At 40.7% G+C, this 26,086-nt stretch overlaps 1 protein-coding gene across 4 annotated transcripts in view; it reads left to right on the top strand.

Moving 5' to 3' along the window:
• The window catches only part of Dyb (Dystrobrevin), a 67,108-nt gene that overhangs the window by 4,228 nt on the left and 36,794 nt on the right, over positions 1–26,086 (top strand). For 2 of the 4 annotated variants that reach the window (XM_080264881.1, XM_080264878.1), the window contains exons 2-10: positions 5,491–5,667; positions 10,973–11,055; positions 11,745–11,875; positions 12,445–12,530; positions 15,594–15,745; positions 18,169–18,277; positions 20,410–20,457; positions 24,960–25,126; positions 25,765–25,880. In XM_080264881.1, the coding sequence (XP_080121007.1) occupies positions 5,491–5,667; positions 10,973–11,055; positions 11,745–11,875; positions 12,445–12,530; positions 15,594–15,745; positions 18,169–18,277; positions 20,410–20,457; positions 24,960–25,126; positions 25,765–25,880 (1,069 nt within the window). The remainder of the gene's footprint in view (positions 1–5,490; positions 5,668–10,972; positions 11,056–11,744; positions 11,876–12,444; positions 12,531–15,593; positions 15,746–18,168; positions 18,278–20,409; positions 20,458–24,959; positions 25,127–25,764; positions 25,881–26,086) is intronic. The other 2 variants (XM_080264887.1, XM_080264885.1) reach the window with 1 other exon arrangement.

The raw sequence follows: 26,086 nt of genomic DNA, 5'->3' as shown, positions 1-26,086 counted from the left end.
TCTTTCTGAATTAGGCTGGATGGAAGGCGAAGAGTGGGAGGGATGTGCTGGACTGATGGTGGATGGCAAGGCATGTTAGGGAAAATATGTGCTGTGAAGATGGTTGTGTAGATAGCCCGGCAATCATTGGCATGTTACGGCAAAGTTGAGATAGCAAAAAATTATTGGTTTGGGCAAACAGGAGTTGGTGCAAAGGGCTGTGTTGGTGGTGGGTAGTGGAGGCGTAGAACGAGATGGAGACACCTTATGAAGACTGACATCGCAAGAGGAGCAGCATTGACGATGGCAACATACTTTTATTCTAAGTCTGGTTTTAAGACAGTTAAGTGGGTGCAGAGGGATGGGTAGGCTGGGTAGTGATGGTGGTGGGTGGTGAGGTTGTATGAAGAGCCGCATCGAATATGGATAAAGCTTTCCAATAAAAATTTGTCACTGGGAACAGAAAAGCGGCATAATGAGTGGAGTTGGGTGCCGGGATGGAGGAGAGATGGTGATGGGCGATGGGGCAGGGGAGCTAATACAACGTTTGAAATTGGATTTTGTCAGGGCGACGATGGCATATTTAAAATTTTTCTTCAAAAAGGGGAAGAAGGAGAAGGAGAACAACAACAACAACAAAATAAGTATGCGTTGCTCTTATATACCTGGTATTTTACGACGCTCGGTAAAAATGCAACACTAGCTGTATATACGAGCGGCCTTTATCGTTGACTGTACAGTGTTAGTGGAAGTCCATAAAATAACCATATAAACGACTTTTCTGTAGCAAAGGGTGTCACTGGGCTTTTAAACAGCTAAGAGTAAGTAATAAAAAGTGTTTCATTTTTAAGGTTCTTTATATTTATCTTTTTTTTTTTTTTTTTTTTTCATATTACCCTCTGGTACCATCTAAATAGCCACGTCCTCTTTCTCAAGCTCATTATTTGACATCAGAAATATAGAATACAGTATATCAATCATAAGCATATTGATAAAGCAGTCTCAAGGAAAGAAACTTAAATTATCCTGAAAAAACTAAATGCCATAAGAATTCCCTCATCCAGTGCCACGGGACCAGGAAAGTGAGAGCAACGCGAGCCTATCATATTAGTGGAGAAGACTTTGAAGTAAACCTTCACTGCATTTAAACCACTAACCCTACAACACCCATTCTCACAGGGTTTACTTTCTTGCCCTCAGCTCCATCGTCTACCAAATTCCCATCCCATCCCATCCCATCATTCCTTTCCTCATAACACCCATTTCATTACCACCGCTTTGACGGGTTTATGGAGCGAGGCAGGTAAGTCGGTCAACGAACATGCTTATTACATTACCTTCATGTCCTGCTTGTATTCTGGTCAAATGAAAAGTCAGCTAACTTACTTCATGATCATTTCAGTGTAAAAACGGCTCCTGATGCCGTCATACTATGGTGATATACACTTGGGTTTTAGAGTCTATGGGTTGTAGCCTTAAAGCAGAGTGTGCGAGAGTGTGGGCAAGTCACTGCTTCTCGACAGTCAGTTTCAAAATATCTTTGAAGACTTAAAGCTGTTAAGCCGCATTCCAGTTTACTTAACTCAGAGATGAGGTAGGAAAATCAAGCTTCTTTTCATCGTGTTTTTAGTATTATTGTAAAGAATATGGGGTTGCTTTCCACTTCTCGATCTTAATTTAATAAAAGGTCCGCGTGTCTTTAGTTGTTGGTTATTTGCGCTAATTTTAAGCTTGGCTTCAAGTTTTTAATCAGACATTGGGATCAGTGCGGCTGGGTCGTGGCGGACTTTAAGATTATCTTGTATGGCGCAAATTAATGATTGTGGTTAAGTAAATACAACGATGTGGGAGTTGAGGAAAGATGAAATGCCACCAGATCCTCACAGCACTTACCCAAGTACTGTACCATCATTGTATACTGTACTTTAAAACTTTTCGATACAGATACTAGAATGACGTCGCTTGAAGATTTATTTATGCTTAAAGTGTGACTCTGTGATCCACATATAAATATTTGAATACCTTAAGGTCGAAAGACACTTAGGTGCCATATTTTGCTTACCTCTAGACGGTAATCTTTTTCTTCCAGGTAAGGAGAGACCTCTCAGTTAAGTATATATTTGTTGGGCACACTCTCCCCTCTTCCTCCAACCTCGCTTCTGTATGCATTTCATCTTTCCACTTCCCTTACATCAACCACTCTACTTTTCTTCTCTCAGTCATCTTGCCCTCTCATATACTCTAACTTTTCTCCTTCTCTTTGCCAGTCTATTCCTCTTCCCGCTTCCCCATCCGTTTCTTCCAGTCTCCTTACTATTTCCTCTTCCTTTCCTTTCCTCCCCACTTCGTTCTCTTCCCCTTCCCTCTTTTCCATCAGCTCCTTCCCATCTCTTCGCTCTCTTCCTTTCCACTCCTCTCCTTCCTTCTGCCAATGCACTCTTCTTCCCTCCCTCCCAAACTTTTCTTCCCGTCTCCTCACTTCCTTTCCTTCCGCTCCTCTCCCTTTGTTGCTCTCTCACCACACTTTGTCTCACGGTTCGCACAATAACCCCTGTGACACCGAGTCTGATGTTACCTCTCTTCTCCGGGATGCAAAATGGCCCAATTTCTGCCCCGCCTGGCTCCTGTGGTCTTATGTCTTTTGTTTGTCGGACTGATGTGTACTACTTCTTTTGTTTTTATTGTATTAAGCCTCTTATGGTCGCCCCTTCTCTAGTATCTCATCTCACCCAACCCCAGACGATTTTACTCAGCTAACAATGAGTAATGGGTGCATGAGTGTTAATGCTGTCACCTTTATTCCTCCGACAGATGGAACAATTATTGTTCCATCCCAGCATGCTCCAGACGCTTTTACTCAGCCAAGAGCAAGTCGTAAGAGCCTGAAAGTGTTTAGCAGTTTGTTTTAGACTAGAATGCGTTAGTGTGGGCAGCGGAGTTTATTGATTCCAGTCTTGAAGGTACAACAAACTCACTGCCCCGACCCAACAGGTGCACATACGCTCAGTGGCCACCATTACCTGGGGAAGCTGACGAACGCTGGCCCCGCTGCACACACACAACACCCGGTTTCCTCTGGCTCGGTGTTGCCTTTATAAATACACAATGAAAATATAGTTGCGTGAAATTCTTGCTATGGAGGGTATAAAAGTGCAGTTGGATTATTGCACGTGTGGTTGTGTGAGGGAAAATTGGAGTGGGGTTTTAAAGGGGAACTACCAGGGCTGTGTATGTGTGTGTTTGTGAGCGCTCCCCCGTGTCTGTGCCGGAGACTGGTTCTGTATCTCCTCCATCTCACGTTCTCTGACACAGCATTCAATCACTCTGAAGATCTCTCTATTTCCGATTTTGAAGGTGTGAATCGCCTCCTGTTTTCCATATTTTTTGGTCGTTGATGCAGGATACTCTCAGAGACCTCTTTCAACAATCGTTCAGTGGAATTGACGCAAAATGGAGGAACAAAAGTGGGGAAGTAGAGATGGAAGCAGAGGAATAACTGAGATGGGTAACGAAGAAAGAAATGTGTTCCGATTTATTGAAGAAACAGTAGAGGTCGAGGTAATAATGAACATATGAGAAATTATTGTAAAAGGGAAAATTGATGGATTATGAGTGACAGATATGAAACAAGGTTACGGAAGTGCAATAAGTCCGAGTGAGGAAAAATGTGAGTGAAGAGACGATGGTAAGAGGCACAGACAAGAAAAATGAATTCATGAGACAAGAAGCAAGAAACTGAAGTAAGTAATATAGCGACATATTAAAGAAAATAACATCCATGCAGATTTTTATTGAAAGTAAGGAGAACAGAAAGCGATAGGAAAACTTGTTGCACATGATTTTCTCTGTCGAGTTTTTTTCTTTTCGGGTTTCAAGTCACGTTCCAGAAAAAGGTGTCCCGAGTAAATTTCTTGCGCAGCAAAAATAAGGTCAAATTGAAGAGAGGGGTTTTTGTTATCTGTTGTGTCATAGTGCAATCCAGCGTTACCCTGTGGAGGTTGCCATTGCACGGCGTCACTGCATGTTGCTGGGTGGCCGCGTTTAGTTTGTTGCCAGGTATTATCTAAAGCGGTCTTGTGTTGCTCCATGTCCCTCACTGTTGCCTACCTGTTTTTACCTGGTTTGCCTAATTTACCTTGGATTTTCGGTTCTTAGTGATGCACTGTCTTGGAATTACCCAATGTTTTCAAGTTTGGTCTATTTCTGGCTGCTTCCATTTATTTAACATACTTTTTGTCGCATATTTCCTCTAGTAGCTATGTTTGGTTTGGTTTTGGTTTTGATTTATACTGCATTTATTACATTTACTAATGCTCTGCAATAAGTGTAGCGTGTTTCTGTAATACGTATGCTATTTTTCATATCCGATTCTCTTTCTTTTTCTTACTTTCTAGTTTGATTCTTTTTCTTTTTCTTATTATCCAGGTATGAGTCTCCTTTCTCCAAATCATCTTTGCTTCACCTTTCAGTCCCATTGTTTTCCATATTTAAAGAGAGAGAGAGAGAGAGAGAGAGAGCACATTACAGGATGTATGTATACGGAATATTAATATACGATTAGCTTAAGCAGTAGCAAAAACAGTTAGCTAAGGTGTTAGCTACAGAGAGAATTGTGTAAGAGTAAACTAACCATTTCCCCAAAAGAGAATGACATATCTTGGAGAGGAATAACAGCATATAAGACTATAATCATGTTTGTGAGTCCTCTTGTGCCTGACGGTACAACGTGCCTTATCAACACACGTGTACAACGTGAGCCTAGCACACGTGTCCAGCATATAGAAAAAGTTCAGCAAGTGGTATATATAATTAACCTGGCCTCAAAACACAGAGGGAACCTCAGTTTTGAGATGCAAGTCTAAATCACACACAGCTACCTGACCAGCCCTCACTAAAAGCAAGTAAACCTCTACGCCAGCTCCTTTTTGTAACTTACAGTATATCGCATCAAGAAGTGACGAGGACAGACGACACAGAAATGAAGAGACGAAGAAGAAGAGGAAGAAGAAGAAGAAGACGGAAAAAGAGGAGGAGGAGGAGGAGGAGGAGGAGGAGAAAGAAAGAGAGAGAGAGAGAGAGAGAGAGAGAGAGAAGGTGGGAGGGGGGGAGGGCACTTGATTCAGCCTTAGCTACTTCCTCAGCGAACCTCGGGTCAAGAGGTCAAGAGGCCAAGGTTCTGCACCAGCTTCCTGTCCATTCTCCCTCTTGTGTGTAACAATGACTTGTCTTTGAGTAAACCAACACCTTTCCCTGTTCACCTGTAAATCTACACAGTCGTTGGATCCAGACCACCACCATCTCACCAGCAACATTTATATTCTCATATATCAAACAGCAGCTTTTTTTCCCCAACTTTATTCCTGCAAGTGCTGCATTCACTTTCATTTTTTTCACGACTAATAACGAGTATTACATTACTGTCCTACAATACCCTATAAAATGTCTCTTTTGCCTCTCTCTCTCTCTCTCTCTCTCTCTCATAAAATTAGAACTTTTTTTATTGTGTTACAGAGGTGATGGCGGTGCCGAGTACGGGTGGTGGGCCTGGTGTGAGTGGCGGCGGTGGCGGGATGGCGGGTGACGGCAGACTGCTGGTGGCCGACCTCAGACACCATAACTTCGATGCCATTCGCTTTGCCTCTTACCGAACCGCCGCCAAGCTACGATTTGTGCAGAAGAAAACTAACAGTAAGTATTGAGAGTTGCCTTGCTGCAGCACCAACACAGTACAACCAAGAACTTTATGACTACAAAGACGCCTAACGTATTGACGTAAAGACAGTTCTACTTTTTAAAATATTTACAAATTTTGCTGCTGTGGCTGCATTTAAGTGATTCATTTAATCCGACAGTACATGATTTTAGGCCTTTAAAAAAAAAGTATTGTAAATCGTGTAAAAGTCTGACTCTATTACTGCGATCGCTTCTATGGACACTACTTTACTCAGCTGACCAAACCAGCATTGCTATAAGAGGCAGCTTCTACAAAATTAAGCCAAGCAGTAGTCATCCTGCTAAGCAATGACCCTTGTTGGCGCGACACACCTCTGCACTCCATATATTCTCCCTCTGTTTTTCACCACCCTCTTGGTCTTCCTCGGCTCTTTCCATCCACTCGTCTTTTACACTCTTTTAGTCAGTCTTTCCTTCACCATTCCCATCCTACGACGGAAACACATAAGTAGTTCGATCTATTTTCTCCCAGCATGTAAACATTCACTAGAAATCCACTCATTTATTCATCTGTTTTTCCGTGTCACTTCACAAGTACCTCTTACGCAACTTGATTCAGAAGGCACAATCCTTATAATTGTCTCACGCATCACACACACACACACACACACACACACACACACACACACACACACACACACACACACACACACACACACACACACACACACACACACACACACACACACACACACACACACACACACACACACACACACACACACACACACACACACACTGTGGAAGCATACGATTCCTTATGTGTCAAACATCCGAGGAAAAAAATACAGTGAGGAAAATGATAACTTACTTTACGATGAGATATATTCAGTCACAAATAACAAAGACACGGCCAATATCGAAATCAGTAATCCCAACTTGACTGGAGTAACTACTGTGACAGGAAAGATGGAAATGGATTAGCAGAATTAGTATATTGGGTGGTGAAACTGCTATACTCTTATGTGAGGCAGTTTGAAGGTGGGAGGAGGAGTGGTAGAGGAAGGCAGATGGATATGGAAAATGAGCGTGTGAGAAACTGAAGCTGATGAGGCCAGGGAAGTGACAGAATTCCAGAGACGTAAATGCTGAGAAATGACTGTGTGGCCCATTTACCTAGGCATGTTGTTGATAGCGTTCCCACTTCCGCAATTTCTCTTTTCTTGTACCTTTATGCCACCACATCCTGTCCTTAGGTGGAAGAAAAGGATCATTATGATGATGATAAGGAGGGGGAGGTGGTGGTGGTGGTGGTGGTGGTGGTGGTGGTGGAGGAGGAGGAGGAGGAGGAGGAGGAGGAGGAGGAGGAGGAACTGAGGAGAAGAAGGAGGCGGAGGAGGCGGAGGAGGAAGAGAAGGATCTGAGAAGAAAGAGATTGTTTACCTAACATTTAGAAATTCTATGGTAATTACGTCGCTGGACAACACGAGGTCATGGTAACCTCTAATCTCGAAATCAGTGACTCGTTTCGGTAACTGGAGTATGCCTGCATCTATTGAAACACATCACTGATATAATATTGCTCCTGCTGGGTACTCAGAGCTCCAAAAACACCTAAATATTAACTATTATTGCATTATACTGTATACTGCAAAAAGCTTGAAAAATATCATGTATCATAATGCAGCCTGAGAACACTGACATCATAAGGCAATGCCAGCTGCGTCAGATGCTGACACAAGTACAAAGATACTGACAGTATTTCCAAGCGTTATGTTTTGGGGACCCCAGTAGCACTTTCTAGTATTTACCCCCTTTCTTCCCCTCGCCTAGGGGGCACGGGAATCTGTGTATGGAGTGCATGCTAATATGAACTCGCTTAGTTCCTATGGCATATTGACTTTAGTATGCGTGATATCATATGGATACCATCAGTGTTAGAAGATTCATATGCAGATATTGTATAAAAGGCAGTTGTAGTCGAAAGAATGTGACATTTGGGATGAGGGTAAGGTAGAGGAGGGTGTGGGGCTGAACCAGATGCAACAAGTAAATCAAGTATTGCCATGCAGTACAACCACAATCATGTATTTGACCTTGGATGTAGATGGCTGCTTATTCGAGCGACACACCGTCATGCTGTGGGGAACATTTGTGTGAAGGTATATGAAAATCTGTCCATGCATGTGCAGGTTACAAACCGGACACGAAATTGAGGAGGCCGGACGGACATACTGACGTAATGACGGAACTGCATAAACCTATAGTTCCCGACCAGTTTGACCGGTAAGGGACTAATAATTTCATTTGATCGGTGGATGTTTGTAGCGTGGCAGTGCTGAGAGCGAGCAGAAATGGTGTGTGTGCAGACGGGAGTCATTATTTAAGAAAGACTGGTTGGGACGGGCTTAGATCCTACCACAGGATGCTACTGTGGTTTGAAGGTGTGATGGAGTGAAGCTTCCCTGACGAGTCAGTGGAAAGCTGAATTGTGCAGTATGTTTGAAAGTTTTATATATATATATATATATATATATATATATATATATATATATATATATATATATATATATATATATATATATATATATATATATATATATATATATATATATATATATATATACTAGCGGCACTACAGCCAGAAAACTGTTTGGCATTTGTACCACCGGGTGACGACCTATGAAAAGTAGGCTCGAATATGTTAGGATGATGATTGTGACTGACGAAATTCGCTTGGTCGCCGTGATAAAAATTTTATTTTATTGTATCTAAGTCCAGGACTGAGGTGTTAGCTTGGCTATGTACCTACTCAAGGGTAGTAGTAGTAATTGATTTCCCCCCCTTCCCTGTTAGAGAAGGGGGGCTGGGCCACCTCGTAGCCCAGTGAACGTACTCAAGGGTTTTCTTGAGGTTGCTTATATGTTGGAGGCTGGAGACTTCAAGGTGCAATGTGGAATGTGAGGTGGTGGCGAGGTGAATGGCTCGGGTGCCAAAAATAGTCATAGGTGTTAAACTCTGTGGAGTCATAGGGAGCAATATTGAGGCCTCAGTGCACAATGGAAACGAGGTTAGGCCAGCCACAATGGCCTCGTCGGCCACGGCAGAACTCAGACTGTTCACAAAGGCCTGCTAGCCGCACTGGCAGATGCCGGTGGATTGTGGTCTGTAGCGGGAGGTGTGGGAAACCATGTAACTTTAACGGTCACTGAGAGAATATTGACCCAGTAGAGAGTGACAGGCACTCGAAAACTGCATATAAGTTGGTTGTTCTGTAGACACAACTGTTATGTACAGTGGGAATGAATCTGTCAGGATGAGGGTAACTTATACAGGTATTTTAGCACTTAGTGGTATGTGGGTGCGTCCATCATTCACTCACTCGGTGGAATGCTAGCATTAGGTGATTCTGCACTGAGTGACAAGCCAAATGGTTCCCTGTAACCCAGGAAAACATTCACTTCTTGAAATGGTAATCATATTAACAAATGGCGCCAGGTGGCCTAGTGGGTTACAGCGCCCGAAACAGATATGTTTCATAATGATATACATCTGAGGAAGTTGGATTTTTTTGTTCAGATACTGCCACTGGGCACTCTCGTCTTATATGTCGCCATTTGCAAATCTAGTTCCGGTTCCCTAGGTTCCCTAGGCAAAATATATATATATATATATATATATATGTATATATATATAGATATATATATATATATATATAGATAGATAGATAGATAGATAGATATGTATATATAGATAGATATCATCTCATCAGCTGTTTAAGTGTCCACTGCAGGACTGGCCCATTCCTACCGAAGTGGGGACGATACAGCCAATGTATCTCTACCAAGTGGCTTAGGCTGTCTGGTAGAGATTGTATGTAGGGTGAGACGTGCTTGTAAGTGTAACTGTAGTGTTGTAGTGGTTTTGGATGTGTGTGTAGTGTGTGAACCAAGTGTAATCGGCCCACGCAAGCCGACTGGGTGCAAGCATACTTTATAGTATGCGACACTGGTTCAGCCACAGCACCCCTGATGTCTGCCAAACATTACATGGCCAGAAGAACGCTCCCAAAGTTTATTACCCTGGCGGGGAGCGAACCCTCGTTCTTCAGTGTACGAAAATGCACACTTTACCACTGTACCACAGAGGCTTCATATATATATATATATATATATATATATATATATATATATATATATATATATATATATATATATATATATATATATATATATATATATATATATATATATATATATATATATATATATATATATATATATATATATATATATATATATATATATATATATATTGCAAACAAGGACTAAATCTGCCCCCTCCCCCATCCCACCTAACCCCCCAGAAAATCGGGTTACTGTCCTCACATACTTCTTTTTCCACTTCATTCTTGTCTGTCACCACTATGGCCTTTTAAAATCAACTCAGTTCACTTCCCTCACTTTACTATGCTATTTTGCTAACTTACAACTTTGCAAATCAAGAGAAGTGAAGGTTGCAGTGGTTCTAACCGAATGTCCCTCCTGTTAAATGTTAAAATTATTTGTTCTGAGTCACCTACAGTACTCATAACCACCACACATGTGAGAGTGAGCCACCTCACGCTCAGTGTTACCTTATACACTCTCTCCTGTAGACTCCCTCGTACCATGCATCCCACACACTCTTTCTTGAGCGTCACCTTTCAGCGTCACCCTGCACACTCGCTATCATGGTTTACCCCATGCCCAGAGTCTTCATGCACACTGTTTCTTCTGAAGGACATCTTGTTGCAGTGTGCCACCTGCGCGCTTTCCCCCTCGGGACACCTCACGGTCAGTGTGCCAATGGCAGATACATAATTTTATGTGGAAGCCTGGGCTAACACAGAAATTCGTGTCATTACTTGACAGAGCCACACATTACCGCTAGGCTCATAAAACCATCACCACTATGGACATTTATTCGCCAACCTTAGTGCTGCAGAAGGAAGCCGTCAGACATGAAGAAAACATTACAAAGAAGAGTTGTAATGCTGAATGTTTCATCACTTTGAGCAATATATGTTTGAGAGAGGACCTCCTGCCTACATGTACTCTAAAAGTAATTTATTAGTTTCAGAGATACTACACCATACGTTGGTGTCATGTGATTTACCAGGTTAGTCCAGTCTTGTGTGGCTGCTGGAAGTGCATTGTTTACACTGATAAATTTTGTTCCATGGTTTACAAGTCGTATTTTGCACTGATACAGTGTTCCTCATTGTATGTTTATTTGCAATATACTTTCTGCTATGTAAATAACTATCATTCTCCCACAGTGCACCGGGTGGATATCTGGAATATCATCGAAGCCTTCAGGGAAAACGGACTTAACACTCTCGAGCCATACACAGAGGTCAAGGTGAGTCATTTCCCACACCTTATGCAGCGCTTGGTAATCTGCAAATCCCTTAGCCACAAACTCCCAAAAGTTGCCAATGCTCACCTTATAATTGAAGTCAGTCACCTCTTCCTGGCTCACACAGCTGTATACTTTCTAAAATCCCTTCCATGATAATTATTCGTGAATAGTACATGAATTCTGCAATAATGTAATCATTAGTTATTATACTTGTTTTCTAGACATGAATGGCCAAATGTGCACTGTGTGAGATGAAGTATAAATGCTGGGCGGGTCTGGGGGAGAGGGGAAAGCAAAACCCTCAGGTTTCAGGGCCTCCAAGTTAGGTTTCCATGCATGAGTTGTGTTAAGGTGAGCGGCTGTGGTTATCGTCTCCCAAAAATTCCAACAAGGGTTTATATATGTGGTAGGGCCATATGAGGAGAATGAGTGATACTGATGAGAAACTGATAGAGATGTATAAATCAGAATCAGAGGAAGTGAGGGGAAGAGGGAGGCCATGCAGGAGGTGGAAGGATAGTGTGAAAGGACTGTCCATTACCATTGAAGAGAAACCATTACCATTGAAGAGACTTGGGCCACATGATTCAAGCAGTTTAGGTATTTACTGTGTATCTGCTACATAACAATACAGCATTATGTCATATTGTTTATCTGTTGTAATAAGAGTACCGTTTGTGGTGGGTCAGGTGTCGCGACTGGAGACGCTCATCTCAACCCTCTACCACAGCCTGAACAAGAGGTTGCCCGTGGGTCAGCATGTTGTCATCGAGTCATCAACTTCAATACTCCTCAACTGGCTTCTCTCCGCCTATGATAAGTGAGTTTCTAGTAGATTTTCTCTACATCTTAATTTGTGCCAGTAATGCAGACTGTCTTATATGCACCCGTATTACTGATCTGACAAGCCTCTAATCATAATAAGTAAATTGTGTATTAGGAGTGGCCTGGGTAACAGTAATACAGGCAGAACACAAAGGTAGAACAGAACTATGCATCATGATGGATATCTGTGCAGTTTCGATCAGCAAGGTAAAGTGGATCCTATCAACATTTATACAGTTGCTGGATTTTTACATAACGGATACCGCTGGTGGCAGATTCCCTCAGCGATTATCTCAGAAGAGAGAATTTCCTGTAAATGATTGACCTTTCTTACATCAGCAGGTTAATGCACAGAATTGTTTCAGACTGGACACGTAAAAGGCATACAAAATGCTTCGGTCCTTTACCCATTCAGGACTTGTGGCTTTTCACAAGATACTGTGCACATCTTTGCTCTTTGTGGACAGTATTAATGATGGTTAGTTATGAAAAACTATCCATATCAACATCCATAACTTTAAAGTACAGTTTCTCGTTCATTAGTAATATCTGTATTATTTCAAGGGAGGACGAGGGAAAGCTGCGAGTGTTCAGCGTCAAGGTTGCTCTGGCTACTCTCTGCAGCAGCAAACCCCTCGACAAGCTCAGGTGTAAGTATTTTACCTCAGTTTGATCTGTTTATGTATTGTGGTAATGTAAGAATTAAAGTATACTAAATAGATTCAGAAGTCAAGAGTGCGCAACATAGTGAAGTATTATAAAGTGTGAAATATTACTGTTCTATAACCGTAACGGTCCATATTAGGTTCACTGCAAGACCGAACCCTCCCCGCAGTGGTAGATCCAGATTTAACCGTTTTCCATCCTGGAGAAATACGAACGGGGACGGGGTGTCTTTAGTAAGAGTGCACGTTGGTACATTAAGACGAGTTTCCTTTGTTCAGTTGCTTGGCATCTTGGGTGAAAAATTAGCTATTATTTAAAAAGGAAAGTCTTCTGCGTTGGGATCTACTCGTATTCATTTACCATCATCACATGTACGAGATTTTGCTAGGGTGACATCGGTGGAGGAGGGAGCGCATAAGCTGAGGTAGTACACAGGTATAATTCTGCACAATACCTCGAAGCCACGGTGACTCAGTGATGGCGTGTTTGTCTCCATATATGCCTGTGCCCTGAGTATGGAATTCGAATCTGAGTCATGGAGGATATTATATAAAATGGTTATTGTTTGTATGGCCTTTAATTTGTGACTTTCCCAGCAACTTCCTCTCTCCTGATCATCACTTTTCATTTTCTAATCTCACTATCTTTTTCTCACCGAAACTCATCTGACTGAACCACTATCATTAGCTACTTTTTTGTAACCTCCCATTTCTTTATACTCATTTTCATTCCAAACGTCTGACTCAGTCTTGTGTTTGCGAATTTGGGTAATCTTAATTATCGCCACCATGGCTACGGCTATCCTTTCCTTCTCTAAATGTTACTACTGGCTATCCAGAATATATTTGATTTTTAATTGGAATACATTCATTCCAAAGGTACCGTTGCCACCTTATTCATGAATCATGTGCTTTTTTTCTCTGCTTGATAACAGGTTAATATGATCTATTCATACCTAGCCCAAAAATTGCAATGACTTTACTCTTTCTCTAATATTTCCCGCTCCATTGGGTATGTATATGTTTCCTCATTTGATAAAGTATATCGCTGTTTTCAAACTTTGCCTCTAACTATACTTTCGGGGATTCAGGTGTTATTCCTCTATTTCCTCACTCCCCTCCCCCGTCTGATTTCGTCTTGTATGTCATTAAACATTCTCCAAAAGATGTATACTTGCCTCCCTCACGGGCTTCAGTACTATTAATAAGACACATTATGCTGATGGATATCATCCTGTTGTTCTTTAGGAGCTGTGCTTCCGTGCTGACTTCCTGTCTAGATAAATTCTTTCGCCTCTGCCCTTTCCATTTGCCTGGAACTTTGCATTTATTAAGTTTGTCCCAAAGAATGATGACCACTCCCATCCATCCAGTTATCGCCAAACTAGTTTGATGATTTGTATATTTAGAGAACATGATTCTCTCCTCAAGCAGTAGATTTTGAAGCACATTTTCTTATTCAACATTCATTCTCACCGCCAGTATGGATTCTGTCAGGTATTATTTCACTAGCACTGTTTATACAGTCCCTTCAGATTCTTAATCATCATACCGGTAGTTTGGTGAAACATTTACTAATGCTATAGATATCTCAAAGGCTGTAGACAGAGTTTGGCACAAATCCATATTTTCTAAACTACTTTCCCAAGGTTTCTATCACTCTTTCCATGCCTTCATCTCAAGTTCCTCTCCAGTCGTTCAGCAGCTGGAGTTGCAGATGGCCACTATTCTAAATACTGGTGATCATCAGGGTTGTGCCTTTTCATCTACTTCCTTCTCCCTCTTCGTCAATGACCTGAACTGTACACCAGTCCCTGTCTATCAACATGTTAATGACTCCACCTTTCCTTTTTTCTACCAGCTTCTCACATCGTCCTTTACACCAATACACCAACAGTCATGGGATGATTCTTTCCCTCACCTTACTTCTAATCTGTTTCATAATGCTGACTGAAGAAAAAGAAACCTTACTGAATACGGTGCTTAAAAAACTGAGTTCCTCCATCGCTCGACTCGACATAATTCTCCACCTGCTTTTCAAAAATACACAGCTTAATCCTTCATGGTGTCATAATATAGCTGGTGTCCCATTTCTCGCAATCTGTCTGGGAGGGATCGTGTCACTTTTCTGTGCTAAAACGGGTATGTATAAGTTAGGTTTACTGAACAGAGTCCATTCATTTTTAATAATGCTCTATTGCTTACTGTGACTTTATGTGCCCCCGTAAGCACAGTTATATATGTAGCGGCCTTACCACATACTGTATACCACTTCCAGGAAGGGTGTTTACAAAGGGTGTTTTCTCTCTCTCTCTCTCTCTCTCTCTCTCTCTCTCTCTCTCTCTCTCTCTCCGCCGTAAAATTGCGTCTCTTCCTGTCACCGCTGTTCTAGTCGCTGTTCTTCAGAAGTCTGCTTATCCTGCCCTCATTGCGGAACGAATCCAGTACCCATCTAACTACACGCTCATTCTTCTTCTGTTCATCACTATACTACCAGAGTTAATTTGGTAAACTCAATCTCTCATATACGCAGCTGGTCAACTCTGAAATTATCTTCCCCTTTCCCTTTCCACCTTCAAATTCGCCCAGATATACCCTTTTTACCACTTCACTCCAGTTCTCTCCACACGAACATGCCACCTAAGCACACCCTCTTCAGTTCTGGTGTCCACAGGCTTCCTTACTCCTCATCTTTCAAGATTCACATTATTCCTTATCCTATCCACTCTCTGCATTCCACACATTTCTCAAATGGCCTATGTCCGCTGCTCTTATCCTTGCATTCTCATTTTTATGCCACACCACAGCCTCCCACCCGTATGTTAGAGGAGGCATTAAAACTCCTTCATTACTGCCTGCTTAGAGAGAGAATTTAGGTGGGAAAGAGTTAACAAAAGTCTTTTTGACGCCGTCACTACAAAATTATTTCCCCAAAGCTAATAAAATCTCTTGGAGGACGCAGGAATAAAACTTAGCAGTACAGTACGTCATCAGATTGAAGAGGTTGAAGAATGAAAGCAGCATCTAACTCATCTCTTTCCGTTTCAGATATTTTTTCACAAATCTCTGACGGCAATGGACACCTATCCCTGACGCGCTTCTCCGAGTACCTGAAGGAAGTCCTGGCACTGCCCGCTGCTGTCTTTGAGTCACCGAGCTTCTCCTACTCCGAAAATCTTGTCACCCATATTTTCGACGGAGTAAGGGCTAGAACATATATTTATCTATTTATTTGTTTTTGTTTATTTATTTTAGTGGCTGTCTTTGAGTGTAAATAATGGTAATTCTTTTGGCCATAGTTATAGCTTATTACTTCATGCAGTTGTAGGCCTCAGGTTTTCACATTTTGCATAGTACCTTGTCTTTACAGTCATACCTTTTACAACAATGGATATACTGCAGTTTTCTAAAGGAGATTATTACCCTGGCTGTGTTCGTCCACAATATTTCTGCCATGATGATGATGATGATGATGATGATGATGCGATTTTCTGCTTCTCTTACCAAAGCTGTTATGAAGGCAATACATTAGAAGTATCCTTATTGTTGCAATAAGGCTGATCCTCTCCCTGTGAGTCAAAATTACCACCACTGTTTGGGGTTACTCTTGTCTGCCTTCCCCCCCGTTCCCCCTCTCCCTTACCGATAGACTGTTTTGTATCGATCATTTTCTTTACTCCTTCAGTGGCCCCTGACATATGTTTATGCTCAGATCTTCAAGAGACAGTAAAGTAGAAGTACAGGCAACATATTTGTGTGTTAGAGCACAAAGTGGTATGTTTTGTCATTTTAGGCGGTATTTTCACGAGTAATGGCAGATGAACGTCATCCACTCCTTAATCCTTTCCGTATAGAAGACGATGTTGTTCAGATTTGGAAAATTTTAGCTATCAGAAGCCTGAAAACTGCTTCGACAAACCTCTACATTGCTTGAATTTCCCTTGCTTGGATAAAATTGCCTGAATTTAGCATTTGTAAAAGGCTGCGTGCGTCCATGCCAGCAAAAGAATTCAGTATTGTTTTCGCTCAGTTATTTTACAAGCATATAACGAATTAAGATTGGCAGGATAATCTGTGGACCTCCATGTGTCTGGTTAAGTTGCTGATGGATAGAGGGTAGTTGCCATCTAGGACAAGACCAGACCACTCGTACATTGAGCCCGATCAGTTTTTATTTTTAATCGCCCGTCTAGTGAGGCGATAATGTAATTGCCTCCCTCTGTGTGTGTGTGTGTGTGTGTGTGTGTGTGTGTGTGTGTGTGTGTGTGTATCTGACGGTTCCCCAAATACCTCAGAATCAAGTGTGCAATTGTATCCAAACCTTGCAAACAGTATCCCGGGATATATGGCTTGTTTGTTAATAATTTTGGCGAAGCTGCAATGATATGTAACTTACTGGGAGAGGATTTTGCGAGGAAAAATACAATCTAAATTTTCTTTTTGCCTGCCATTATTCACAGTCTTCTGTTGTAGTCATAATGAAGAAAGCATATATTAATAGGGTACTTACTAGGAATTTTTCAAAGGCCTGTTATACCCAATGACCTTCACCAACATAATACCCCTGACTTCAGGCTTCTAAACACTAGCGTGATGTCTAATTTAGTAGGAGTAAACAGCGAAATCCTAAGAGATTTTTTTCCGATTTTGGCGCAGCTGCGATGATATATCTTCAATTGCCAGAGGATTGCTGATCTAATTATTGTTGCGATGGTGGGCGTTCCGAAATCGTGGGTGAATGCTTTGGCTTTTACTTTTCATAAATTTGTTAACTTTTTCCAGGTTTTGTGAGAATTTTGTGTACGTTTAATTAGTGTGTTTCCCTTTATTCCACTTCTGATTAACGCGGTAATCTCAGCAGTTGTAATATGTTGATGCTGTTTAATAGTTAGACCTTCTTAATGCTGTATCACATGTGATGGCTAAATAACAAAGTAGAGCGTGGTGCCTGCTGATTAGTTTACTTGTATTTCCCTTAAAGGGCATTAGCCAGGAAGACTAAACAATACGCATCCACTTTTCCATCTCCCATGGGAGTTCAGTAGATACCTGTACGTGTACATGATTTTTCAACCCCTGTATACCTTTGCATTTATCCTCTGCCACTCCTCACCATATCTAGCATGACGGGAGATAAATTCCCTCTACCACATAACATTGCGGTAATAGGATTCTCCGAATTCTTGGATGCCCAAGTTACAAGACATATAAACATGGCTGTTATAGTGTTGAGGACACTGTGATTAACCTGTCTCGGCCTATGTTAAACCAGCATACATTGTTTACCAGGTATTGTAACAGTAGCTTGAGTCAGACCCAGCGGTATAAACAACAGATTTTCATCCTGACCGCAAAACTTGTTTACGTATAATTGGGATAAAATTTATGGTATGTACTGTCAGGCATATAAGTCTCCTAAATGCCACTACGTCTGTTTCCTACGTGCAGTATGTTATTCACTTATCTCCAGAACGCATCTTATCAAAGAGGGTCATCTGCTTGCACATAGGCATACCAAGCCTCTCTCAGCTTAGGAAATAAACTTCAAGAGGGCAGTGAGAAGCAGAATTGGTATGAATTATATCCCTGACTGTAGAGCCTTCCCTTTCCCATTCCGTCCCAGGTGAAGCAGATCAACGTGAATGACTTCCTGGAGGTGGTGCTGGAGGACCCGGGGCCTGAGTGTCTGGCTTGGCTCCCCCTCCTTCATCGCCTCGCTGCCTCAGAGACGGGTTAGTTTAGTACTAAATATGAGTGATATTAAAGAAATGTAATCCATGAATCTGTTTTGCAGCACAAGTAAAAACTGGGTAAACCCTGCTATTTCCTTCATTATACTCTTCCTAAACTAACAAACAGCATCAAAATTCTCTAACTTACACTACTGTAGACTGGCCAGTTGTTCATCAGCAATAAGGCTAAAAGAATGTATCTTTTTGACTTTTTATAATTGTCAGTTACCAACTGGATCTGCTCCATAAATGTTTCGAACGTAGAAACTACCACTGACATATAGTAATTACTCACACTTTTCGTGTGTAATGGGACATGTCGACATACAAATAGACATCAAAAACCATATAAGTGCCGAGGTGCGTCTTGTGACTGTAATGACAACAGTCCCGTTGCCTTCTCCATCCCTTCTTGGTTTGGCATAATAAAGAAGATAAAAGGCAAAGGGGATGCTCTGTGACGCTGCCTGTATGCTTGCATCTTGGCAGATCGTACCTCCGTTTTCTAGATGATGGTGACGGAGGGTCTAAGGTGATATAAGAGAGAAGGTGTGAAGGGAGTAAAGGGGACATGACTCCCTCACAGGACTGCTTGAGATATGAGTTGACGTTGCATCTGCACTTGAAGCGTTGCCTACAACTGCACAGCCTCTTCCTCTGTGCACCCTTATCGACCGGTATTACATAATTAAGTTCGGTGTATCTAAAGTCGTGATTATCCTAAAGTATAATTAAGTGAAAAGAAAACACACACACACACACACACACACACACACACACACACACACACACACACACACACACACACACACACACACACACACACACACACACACACACACACACTATTGCAAAAATCATTGACAACCTAGACTTCCGATCTCTGTAGTTACAATAGGTACTGTATCTCAATAACCCAAACTTCACGGGAATTTTCTTTGAAAATACGAATAATCTCTGAAAATATATGAAAAAAAAAAAAAAACTCTTGAGAGCTGTAATTCGGCACCTCCTAAGCATCCACCACTGTGTTAAAATAAACCATCTTTTAATGCATCATTTCATGCCCATAGATCTACGCAAATCCTACAGGGCATTTGGTGCATCTCTAGGCTGTTCATGGTGGATTCACAAGATTAACAAACCTTGCTTATGCAGATGTCTTCAGAAATTGTGCCATATACTTCATGCTGAAATTTTCTATTCAGTAGCATCTGATTAGGAGTATAGCTTAAAAATAAAATGAGATGTATGTACCCCTCATGGTTAAAGTCGTCACGGTCAGAGGATTGAAAATTTTCCCCAACGAAGTCAAGTTGATTTCATCCTCCGCATTCCTTCGAGGATATGAGTATTTGGGCTGATCATGTAGAGCTTCACCGCAATTTTTTTTTTTTTTTTTTTTTCACTTTAGCCTTGTCCAAGATTACTGCGGGATGTCATGAGCAAGATCATGTTTTCTTTATGTCAACGAAATGGAACTGAGTCGCCTAACAGTGCATTTTCGGCTTCTTGGAGCAGAGTGCCTTGTATTCCCTCATTGCTTGAATGTACTGAGATTATAGCACAACATCAAGAAATTTCAGTGATGGGGGATTGAAGTTTAAATACTTGCATTATTCACTGGTACTAAGTTTGAAGAGTTTGGGGGAAATTAGGAGCGCTGACTCACAAAAAATAACGTACCAGTCACTGGTTCCGCACTAATTGTTCCTTGATTAAAAGATGTATGTGTATCGGAAAGGGCAAATTGAAAGCATGTCCAGAGATCCTATTGTTTCATATGTCATATTAGATTTAAGGCAAACGTCAGTCAACTTCGTATCTTTTAGGCAGAAAGATAAGTTTTGACAGACCTAACATTTTGCTTTAGTCAACCTCTCTTATTTTATACCTTTATTTTCAATAAACCCTTAAGTTTTGTTAATAGTTCTCATATCCATTAGCCATATAATATTTATGAAGCTGTGTTTTGTGGAAGTGAGCATAATCTTAAAATATGAGTTATATTATGCAGGCCTTTTTTTTTGGTGCACAGCGAATATGTCAAGGTGTTTTTCTTTATTTATGATATTCTTTAGTGGCATTTTAATGTTGATTTAGTTTGCTTATTGCTACATTTTGATTTTTAGATGCACTGTGGGCTGTTGATCTGATTGACGATGACTATGTCGATGAATGTAAGTGTCCTACAAATCAGTTGGCCTGTATCCCCGAGAGTGCTGTAGTTATACTTGACCACTGTCCTGTTTGGCACACAACTCAACACCATGAAAATCTGCGTCCGTTTTTAGTACTGGTAAAACAGATTTCTTTTGACTTTTATGTTAGACAACGCAAAAGTATTCGTTGCTCTCTATTTCCTTTACAATCCAACGCACAAGGAGAAGAGGTAAAACTGTGCTGTGTAGCCAACTGATACTGAAACAGTTTGTGAAGTCTGGAATTAGGTACTATTTGCGGCACTTGAGCGATATTTGTTTAAATATACAATTCTTGTGTATGGAGCGCACAGAACTTTACTCCTTTTCAAAAATAGTAAAAAAAAAAAATCAGTAGTGAATGCCATATGGTGACGATCTGGAAAGCTTCAAAACATGCCTGACTCCTCATATGAAAAAGTAATGAATAATTGATCTTTAAAACTGGTCAAGAGAGAGGAAATTTTAAAAAGATGTGGTATATACGAAGCCTGTCTTGTTAAACAGACAAACTAGTCACTAGCAAAACTGACGAATACATAATATTTCCTAAAAAGTGAATAGCAGTATTTTAGGAACCTAAACGGCTTATTTCTCTTTTGTATTAGCCTGCCGTAGTTTCCATAGTTTTACCACAGAGTTGTAATATCTTGATTTCATCCCAGATATTGTCACAGTAATGCCAATACTTTTATCAATGTGCCAGCTACAGTTGTCTTTTATTATGACTGCAGTGCTCTCAGATAAGACCCCTCTGCCACATGTCTTCAGTGTTGTACTGTAGGTTGTGTTATCGTATAGTGTTAGTGGAACGTTATAGTGAAACAAATGTAATCATTCGGGTAATTGTCACACTGGTGAAATGTTATGTCCATCCCTGGAACGTAGAAAAAGGACTCATAGTACCTCCATAGCGAGAAATGCCGAGGGTTTTTCGCCTTTATCTACGGCTTAGAGAGAGAGAGAGAGAGAGAGAGAGAGAGAGAGAGAGATACATCAATTTGAAATAAGTAGCAGGTAACAGGTATCAACTCTTAGATGTGGAAAGTGTTCGAGGCGAGCGGAATGTGTTCCAGTCGAATAGTTTTTGGTGAAAGTGATGGTACAGATGTTATTCACATTCACCACTTTCCATTGTAACTTCACCCATTTCTTAGGCCGAGGTGATATTCTTTATATTGTTTGATTTCCGCTAAAGTCAAATAAGCAGGTAGCGGAATGACACGCCAAAACTCTACTTCGCGTACTTTGGGCAGAGCAGTACCAGGCATTACCAGACAAAATCTGCCAAACAGAATCTTTCATAAAATCTGAACCATTTTTCATCAGTTACTGTAAGTAATAAATTGTATGTTTTATAAGGATGCACAATCAAAAAAGTAATCTAGAAATTCAAACTTCAATAAATTCAGGGGTGGTATCTTAAAAAAATGGCGTTTCAAATAAAAGAAAACTAATTTTGATTTTTTTTTTTTTTTGTGCAAGAAAGAAGGAACCAAAGGCTAGAAGCCAGCAAGATTGTTCTCGCCAGGAAAAACTAAGAACAAGATAATAGAGAGCCAAATTCACATGGTTGTATTAATTTTTCATACTGATTAAAAAAAGGTATACTTACAATAGTATCTTTTCGTTTAATATGTCCACAGAATTGCATGATTAGAGGATGTCTCAATTAACACCCTCACCCAGCCTTTGACTGTATGTTAAGTGTTCTCGCTCATTTGCTCGAACAGTCACTACATCAGAATCGAAAGAAAAAAAAAAAATCTGCATGTACACAAGAAATGTCTTACTATATTACCGTTTGAAAAATGCTTCAGTTCCCTTACCCATAGTTATGCTGTGGAAAAAACCCTCCATCATTCAGTCCTACAACCCCGAAAAACCACCTTTTAACTCCTGAATGAAGCCATGTTCTACCTGTTGCATAGTTGACCCACCAGGTTAGTTCTTTGATTTGAGCATAGCAACTTCTGAATGAAACCTTAGTAGCTAGAGTCCAATTTAGTATTGTCTGATTAGAAAATGGAGAGTAGGCTAATCTAGTTCAGTATGTTGGCAGGTTGTTCACATATAGCAGAGTGTAGTTTATAAATTAGTTTTCTTGTTGGCATTACTATTTAGCTATAATATACTCAGTGAGATCAGTGTATTAACTTTTTTTTCCAGAAAAAAAATCAAAATAGTTCTCTTTGATAAATTTGACTGTCACCTCACCAAAGCTTGTTATAAACTTCAAAAACAGTAATTATTCTCGTGTCGTTGTCGTAATTCTACGTCAGATATTCATCATAGCTTACATCATTTAAATGTAAAAACAAGGAAAACAGATGTATATAGCACATTAAGCTGAACAGTTAAAATATAACCTCCTGGTTGTAAAATGGCAAATGTATAATCACATAGTACTGTTACAAATGATAATGCGAGAAGAGAAGTTCAGAGGCGGATCCACAGGGAAGAGGTGTCGCTTAGCCTTATATGAGTAGGTTGTGCTGTTGACGTGTCCCTCCTCCCAGGATTCATGGATTTTTGAGTGCAAATACGTAAATGATAAATGACTGAACTTAGACTAAGATGCTGAGTTTTTCATCGTCCTTTCTCCTGACTACTGTACTATTGTTCTGCCTCATTCAAATTTGTATTAGTATATTTTGATGTAATTTTCCATACCTTCCATTTCTCTTTCAGATTTCCACCGTTTCCATTCTTAATCCAAGCAATGTCACTCTTCTAACCTCTCCTAACTACTTTTTCCACTACAATGTTTTGCCTCTGAAGCTATCAACAGCGTTGTTGCTCAGCGCTATGAGGCTATGATATTCCTGTCATCTGTTCTGTGTTTTATATCATAGCCTTATTATGCTCCGGTAAATCAATGTACAGTTGTTTCATTTCTATCTGCCATATTCTTCCGCGACGCCATCCCACTGTCTTCAAAAACACCTTCATCAGTCATTTATTTTCTTAAAACTAGTTTCTCAGAGGTTTGACACTTTGAACCACCTTTGTGCCTTCTTCACTTCTGCATATGCTGACTTTGTACAGCGACTTTTTTCCCTCTAGTGTGGAGTACTGCACTCGAGTATGCGTATCTATGTGTGTACGTGTGTGCAAAGGAGAGGAGGTGGGGGGACAGAGGTTTGCCACTTACGGCCCTTTTAAACTGAGTGGAGTCAAAGATCGTTCGTTTCAGCTCCTTTCCTCTCGCTGACTCTCCGTCTCGGTCTTTCTTACTCTTTCCCGTACGTTTTGCATCACTCATTCTTCATTACTGATAATGCACTGGGTTCTATTCGTTTGACTTATACAACTGCATTCCTCACTCCTCAAGGTGAGCACGTGGCTTCCTGCTGGCTACACACCCTTATCTCGTCTCTGTACGATATTCTCACTCCTTTTTATACACAGTTGATACCTCTGAATCAGCCTGTTTCTCATTCTGCTTTCCCCCATGTCTACGACCTTCAGTCTTCCAAATGCAATGTGTTCAGGCATCTCGGGATGTACTATCTTAATTTTGTTTCTTCCTTCCTGAATTTTCCTTGAAAGGGACAGTTGCTGCAGAATTTTTGTTCTTTCTTGTCACATAAAAACAAACACATCCACACTTCATACGCTGTTCAAATTACTTTAATATTCATATCATTCCGTAGCTCAAACCTCACAACATTTTGAGTGTTTTCCTTGTCAGTCACGCATCAGTAGTTCCCTTATGCCGTTGATTCACCTCTGCATTGAAATTCAGTCTCTTCTGTGTGGATCTTGACACGGATGGTATTCGTATGTGTTGGGGGGTGGGGGGCATTAATTCGGTTAAACAGTAAATTCCACAGTACAAAAAAATGGTTTAGCAAATAAAAATCAGGTGCCCATGCGATTCAACATAATCATGAGCTTAATGGTCGTCTCAGTGCTCATTATAATTGTTTAGTTGGATACACCTTTGTACTATTATTGGGTTAGAATGTACCGTGAAAAAGAATGAATGGTTTTTATATACGCCTATCCTCAGTGATCCCTTTCCTTCTCTTTCATACTTATTGTAGGCTAGATCCGCCACTGACTCAACATGTCAACGTTATGAAGGCAACGTAGTAAACACAACAGCCCATCAATATCAAAGTGCCTTTCTTTGTCTTCTTTCTCCCCCTAAAGAAAAAATGGAGGAAAAAAACACTGTTCTTTAAAGTGGTTCACGAGTTTGATATCAGAGGTAATCTACGATGCTCCTCATTGGACCTGTATTGTACGGTACACATACTGGGAAAAAGTATACAAGAGTGAATCATTCCTCAAGGTTAAAACATCATTAATGACCCGCTGAAGGCAAACATATAAACTTTTTTTACTGTATTTTATTGATTTTGTTTTTCTTCATGTACCATTTGTTTGTGTTTTAATATGATTACAAGAAATTATAAAGTATACCGGTGTGTATTACTGTGATGGAAACTTAAAGTTTGTTGCGTGTGTTGCAGTTGTGCACCAGACTATGTGTGATGGATGCCGCAGGGAAAACTTTACTGGACTGCGTTACAAGTGTGAGAAGTGCCACAATTACAGTATGTGCCAAGAGTGTTTCTGGCTGGGAAGGTTCACACCACCACACTCCATCGACCATCAAGTCAAGGAACACACCTCATTTGTAAGTGCTCTTCATTCCCCCTTACCCCTATAATAACCTACACCGTAATTAGTGTTCATATGGGTTCAAGAATATCGATCTATCTTAGCGTCATCCGAAGTCACTTGCATGATGAATGATACTGTAGTTTAATGCCGTATAGATATATTGAATAGACAGGGTTTAAATAATCAATAATGACATCTATTTGAAATTACCTTAATTCACTGAATTATCAGTATTAAAGTTATAGTTGAGTTCCATAGGTGGGATAATAACTTGTTCATTTATTCACTTCAGTATGATGACGACTTTTAATTTCCATTTTCCTTGCAATCTCCTAGACTGTAGTGAGCTTCTTCATTATTGTTTAATAAAGCTAACACACACACACACACACACACACACACACACACACACACACACACACACACACACACACACACACACACACACACACACACACACACACACACACACACACACACACACACACACACACAATGTGTATGTGTGTAAGATAGGCAGACCTCATGGTATGGGAGGGGCAACATAAAAAACGATATCACTCTTCTCTCTTCGTTCACAGAATATTTTATCGCATACTACAGTAAGATCACGTGAAGCATTCTGAGAATTTGTGTTACAATGTATTTCAGACGCCTACAAGACACTCTTTCCGCCGGAGCTTGAGGTGTGTGCCAGACAGACCATCTTTGGACAGACCACGCTTCCCAGAACACCCAGAGAAGACTCTCAATCTCTCACATATTGTGTAAGTTGCATTTAACTTCATATTTTATGTGGATTTGCTAAGTGTATACTCTTCCTTGGTGTCCAGTTTCCTTTTCTTTTTTGTGCTCAAATCAAAATTAAATGACAGATCTTTCCACGTAGAAAAATAATTGTTCACACGTATTTTTTTTTTTTTTACGTGTCCGACTCTGGGCACAGGCTTCAGGGCCTATTTCTCGGGGGCAG

This window comes from Coenobita brevimanus, chromosome 14 (assembly GCF_032717465.1).
Source record: "Coenobita brevimanus isolate Jiangsu-jjx chromosome 14, ASM3271746v2, whole genome shotgun sequence".
NCBI classification, from domain to species: domain Eukaryota; kingdom Metazoa; phylum Arthropoda; class Malacostraca; order Decapoda; family Coenobitidae; genus Coenobita; species Coenobita brevimanus.
The sequence above is the reverse complement of the archived record's forward strand: the minus strand, read 5'-3'. Positions and strand labels throughout refer to the sequence as shown.